Source organism: Phaethon lepturus, unplaced genomic scaffold, assembly GCF_000687285.1.
Source record: "Phaethon lepturus isolate BGI_N335 unplaced genomic scaffold, ASM68728v1 scaffold4941, whole genome shotgun sequence".
Taxonomy (NCBI): Eukaryota; Metazoa; Chordata; class Aves; order Phaethontiformes; family Phaethontidae; genus Phaethon; species Phaethon lepturus.
In genome coordinates this window covers 45,922-51,357 of record NW_010515391.1, presented here as the reverse complement: position 1 = coordinate 51,357, position 5,436 = coordinate 45,922, and the positions used below count along the sequence as shown (strand labels likewise).

Here is a 5,436-nt window from a genome sequence, read left to right as displayed (position 1 = left end):
GAAGGGGAAGGGGAAGGGGAAGGGGAAGGCTTTTATTATCTTACTGTCCTTTCATAAAAACATTACTTAAACTTCAGATTTAAGAGAGACAGATGTGATTATAAAGGGTCAAGATATTTACTGAACAGGCACAGCAGTAAAATGGGTTGTCAGGACAGGGTCACTGCCGAGTTAGCTCCAGGTCTGCATGAAATGACTCAGGCCTCTGCAAATGCTGTCAGGAGGGACATACTGTAAGTGTGACCTTTGGATGCTTCACACAGGAGTAGGTTTGCTCCCCTCATTGTGGTGCTAGGGAGGACTCTGAAGCCTGCCTGGTTTGGTGATGCAGTGATTTGCCTGGCTCACCAATGTCAACACAATGCACACCCTGTTTTTAATCTGAACCCGTGTGGGGAGCTGGGACAGCAGAAGATAAGACACAGCTGATCCAAGGAATTTTCTTCACTGGTACTCAGAATAAATGGTATGAAAACAAAGCTACTTTCTCACCTGATGCTGCTTTCTGGATCTCCAGAGTTACGGATGTAGGAAGACACTGCATGAGCAAGCAGATTTCCTCATACGTCATCTTACTGACTGGGATACTGTTGATGGTGGTAATCTCATCTCCAACAGCCATCTTGCCCATTGATCCCTGATGCAATGACAGATTCAAGCAAATTATAAATACACATTAGAAGCTCTGCCACAGGGGCAAAAATTGCAGGGAAGCAATGGCTTATGAGCAACACTCCCTTTTTCACATGACTGCAGACCACAGATACCACAGCTGTCAGTTTGCTGACATGTAAATAAAGAGGAGACTCTGCTTTTGCCAGGAGATGAATTAATGATGAATCACAAACAGGAAGGTCAAAAGACCTGCTGGTTTCTCTGAGAGACCAGTATCAGGATGGAGGACATAGCCCCCTTCATTTAAATGAACTGGGATGAATCAGCGCCAGCTTCTTCAGGACTGTAACATTATCTATAATTTTTGCATTTCATGTAGGAATTATATTCCTGGTCACAACCTCCTGTTGGACCAGTGGGGCTCTCCTAAATAACTAAACTGGACAGGGACTGCGCTCTTAAAGTAAAGCCTAAGTATGTTTCTAAGCACCACACAATAAGTCAGAAAGAAATGCAGGAGCAGAACCCAAATCCCCAGCTCTCACAGCCCGATTCAAACTGCTACCTCCTACCCTAGTCCCCAATAATTAGATTAAAAATGCTGCATCCAGCTTTGTACACCGGGGTATCCTCCTTCCTCTTTCTGAACTTTTGCACATGAAGCAAGTATCCACACTAGTGTGTGATGTCTGAGATGCAGAAGAACAATTTGTTACTGGTACTACCATGGTGCTTGGCAATCCTGGCCAGCACCTAAGGCCTCCTAGTACCAGATTTCAATGACACAGGAACACATGCATATAAAATAATAGAGTGTAGTAAACATTTTTACCACCAAGATTTACTTATTTTGTCTTTGCCCTGGTAAAAAGAAAGGAAACAAAAGAACAATATTCCCTGAAAACTGTGACTACGAGTGGGGATGAATCCACCTCAGCAGATCTGCCTCTTGACCTTCTTAGCTTTGAAATCAGCCACGGTGCACTTCTGCATCAGAAATATTTCATTTAACAGCAGCTTCAGAATAATATGGGATGAGACGTTTTGCCCAGCAGAGACAAACATTTCCTTTGCACTTACCCTCAACAGATCACTTGCTTAATAATAATAATAATAATCATCATCATCACAATCATAATCATCATCCCTGCAAAGTGAAAGTAAATCACAACAAGAAAACCAAACTTAAGAATTTACCATTTCTGCTGCTCCGCCTGGCCGCAGCCCTGTGACAACAACCTTTAATGGCATGGCCTGGATTTCCAAATCCAGGCCAAATGACTCATGCTCATTGCGAACAAGAGTGACTATTTCACCCTGGCTCTGCCCAGCGTCATTGGGTGCTTCACACTTCTTGCTGTGAGGGAGTGTTCTCGCAACAGGCTTGTTGTAAGAGCCATGCTCCTCCGTCCTCTGTCTCTGAAGGCTTCGGCACTCAGTGCTCATCATGCTTTTCACTCTTGTGACAGCTCTGTGCTCAAGTTTTGGAGATCTCTTAGATTCGAGTTGTGCTTCCCGGAGCTCCTTCAGACTCAGGCTGCCAAGACGAACTTCTGGCACACTTGAGTAATCGAATGCTATGATGGGGAAGAAAGGAGAGTCAATTTGCTCCAGTGTGCTGTCTGCAGACTCCATGGAGGTGCTGAAGACAGGGGAAGACATCTCTGTGCCACTGTATCTAGGTGACTCACTGTTCTGGCTGTCATCATCGATTTCTACAGACGAAGTTGTAATGACAATGCCAGCATCCTCCTGGCTCTTGGCCCTCTGGCTTCTTTGCAAGTGGGAACTTTCATCGTCATCACTAACGTCACCGTCATAGAAAACAACCCTCCTCTGTCGATGAAACGGGCTGCGGGCAGATTTGGGGCTGTCGCTGAGGATGCCAGGTCGGACAGACTCCACAGGCTTGTTGTGAAGGCTGGACGATCTCCCACTAGCTGGAGAAGCCGGACCATTTGCTTTTGCCACTCCTGCTTCTCTAGCAGCTAGAAAAAAAAGAAGTTATACTTAATTGCATTTACAGATGCTTTTTCATACCATTCATCTGATTGCAGCGGAGTACGAGTGGCTCTGTTTGCAGGGGAAGCTTAACCTCTCCTCACAAAGCAAAAACTAGGTTTTTCATGTCCTCCCTCTAACTAAAGTAAACAGCAAGAGGGACAGCAGATAATTCTACAATTTATGGGTAATTCCCAAAATCAGTTCATAGCACATCTGGTTCTATTTTCAGTTTACATGTAAATTATGACTATGACCCAAAGAAGAAAGGGATGCAAATTCACATGAGTATTTTACTTTAAACAACAGAATTTCTTTCACATTTTGCTTAAATCTGTGCTGAGGATTGCCTGCATCAACTTATAGAGCATGAAAAGTGCTTTCCTGAACAAAGACACAAGCACATGACAATCAGTTTCAAATTAAAGACTAATAAATCCAAAAACCCTTTACACATCCCTCATATAAAGAACTGCATCTTATTTTGTAGAAAGTTTTTTTTGGCTTTGCTTTGTTTTGTGGGTATTTTAAAATGTAAAGATGCTTTTAAGCTTTAAATAATGAATTTGCAGAGAAAAATAAGCTGTAGGCAAAGACATTACTTGAGAAGCATAGGAAAGGGAAAACAAATGCAATATCCTTTGAATTTGAGGTCAGGTGCATGTCAGTAAGGAAATGTAAGATTCTTTCAGTCAATTACTATGGGTAGAAATACACATATGCAAAATATCTGATATCAAATTGAACATTTTATTGTTTTTACACTGCTGTATGTGACATTTTGAAATTGTGTATTTGAGATAGTTATGAACACTTTCATTTAAATGGAATCAATCATACGATCATCAGTCATTTAAAAAAAACCCCAAACCTGCAGTGCTGTCAATCTAGCTTTGGCCAAACCAATCAAATAAAGTCATTTTCACATAATCAGAGCAGCAATTTTGACAAAATACCACGGCAACGGGCATTTATGTACATTGTTGTAAACTCCTTCCATTTTCCAGAATTTCATATGATCAGCACTGGCTTGCACTACACTGACAGGCATTTCTTATCAACACAGGAATCACTGCAGCTCTCCTGTAAAGCAAAGCTGCGCCCAGTGACTCTCCCCCCATTAGCCAAAGGACTAGACACATTTCCGTCTCTTACTCAGGTTGCCAGGAAGAAGAGAGCCATCATCCAACAAACTGTTTCTGTTCTTTTGACGGAGCTGCTCTTCGTCACAGGAGCCAGTTACAGCATCAGAAAACGGGAGCTGGCTCGTACCATCGTGCGAGAAGTACTGGGAAAGCTCTGCCTCGGAGCTGACAGATCCCTGCTGAAAAGAAGTAAGCCTGGTGACCAGCTGTCATCGATGCTTAAAGCCCCTGTCTGCATGCAAGCACCACAAACTCCACTCACATTGCCATGTTTATGAAAGAAGTTTAGAGCCAATTTTTAAAATAGAGGACTTGTCAGTATATTGAGAACCAAACTGTCTAACTTGGATGGCTGAAATGCTGCACATTAATACATTTTTACCCAGTATAATAAATAAATAAAGAATTCCAAACCCCAAGCAGATGTGGTTCAATGCAGAAACAAGGGATGAAACTATTAACTTGTGTAATTCCCTTTATACACCTTCTGCACTGAGAGAAGAGAAGGATTTGTTTGGATGGCTTCTTTGACCTTCCCAGGAAAATGAGAGACTTTTCCACTGCAATGGCTATATAGAGAGACCAAGCGCTCAGTCTTCTGCCCACAAGCTCAGCTCTTTCCTAACTTTGTCTGTGTGTCCCAGAGAGCAGGGGTGCCTTCAAGGTGACAGGAGGTTGGACCCCACAGCTTTCTCTACCGTGTTTTGCACATCACTCCCAAAGGCTACAGCCACACAGACAAACAGGAGGTTGCTGCTGTCACCATTTAAATGTGTGACGTTAAGAAACAAAGCCTTTTATGGAGCCCATGTGACAGGGAAGAAGCAAAGAGGTTTAGTTTTGAACTCCTCGATCAAGCACAAGTTTCAGTAAAAGCAATCAAGCAAGAGTTTCAGTAAAAGCTGAATTTGAAGCAGACGCTGTTTCTACATCTAATCCTTTTACCCGGCTTGCTGGCTCCAGGAAGCGTTTCATAGTCCAGCTGAGGGGAGATGAGGTCTCTCCTTGTTTGGCCTTCATACTGGGAGATGGGCTTTTTTGTACAGCTCCTGTTAAACACAGCTTAGTTAGATGCCAAAACTTAAAGTTATGGTCCATATATCCAAACAAGCTCCTGATTCACCTTCTGAGTTGGGGGCTGCATTTAATCCCACTTATGTGAATTGCTTTGCTAAAGTGAGATTTATTTAACATTTCGTAAGCGCTCACTCAGATCAGGCAAAACATTATTACAGAAACACGTTATGCCAGCCAGGACAGAGCTATGAACAAGCGATGAGCAGGAGATGGTCTTCCTCACCCACTGGAGCATGCTACTGACTAGGTGCAACCTCAAAAGACAAATAAGCAGTTACTGGCAAGGTCTACTTCAAAAAAGGTCTTAGATGACACAGATATAAAGAGGATGATTACAAATTTAACATTTCTGTCTAAAAATCACCTTACTAGTCACTCTGTCATTCTGCTTTCATCTAGAAGATTTTAGGAAGTGCTATGCCTGGAGTTCAAAAATGTCAGACAAATGCCAGAGCACACATTCTGACATGACCTCAAATGGAATGAAAACATATAGTCCAGTATGCAATATCTGGACTTTTTCAAATGGACACAATGATACTTTCTCTTTTGTTTTTTTTTTTCTTTTTTTGGCCATCTACATGGCTAAATGTACACA

At 42.4% G+C, this 5,436-nt stretch overlaps 1 protein-coding gene across 1 annotated transcript in view; it reads right to left on the bottom strand.

Moving 5' to 3' along the window:
* Positions 1 to 492: 492 nt before the first annotated feature.
* LOC104627475 (PDZ domain-containing protein 2-like) overlaps positions 493 to 5,436 on the bottom strand; it is a gene marked incomplete at both ends in the record, with an annotated part of 49,617 nt that continues 44,673 nt past the window's right edge. The window contains 4 exons of the mRNA XM_010295754.1: positions 493 to 637; positions 1,813 to 2,603; positions 3,772 to 3,937; positions 4,707 to 4,810. Of these exons, the coding sequence (XP_010294056.1) occupies positions 493 to 637; positions 1,813 to 2,603; positions 3,772 to 3,937; positions 4,707 to 4,810 (1,206 nt within the window). The remainder of the gene's footprint in view (positions 638 to 1,812; positions 2,604 to 3,771; positions 3,938 to 4,706; positions 4,811 to 5,436) is intronic.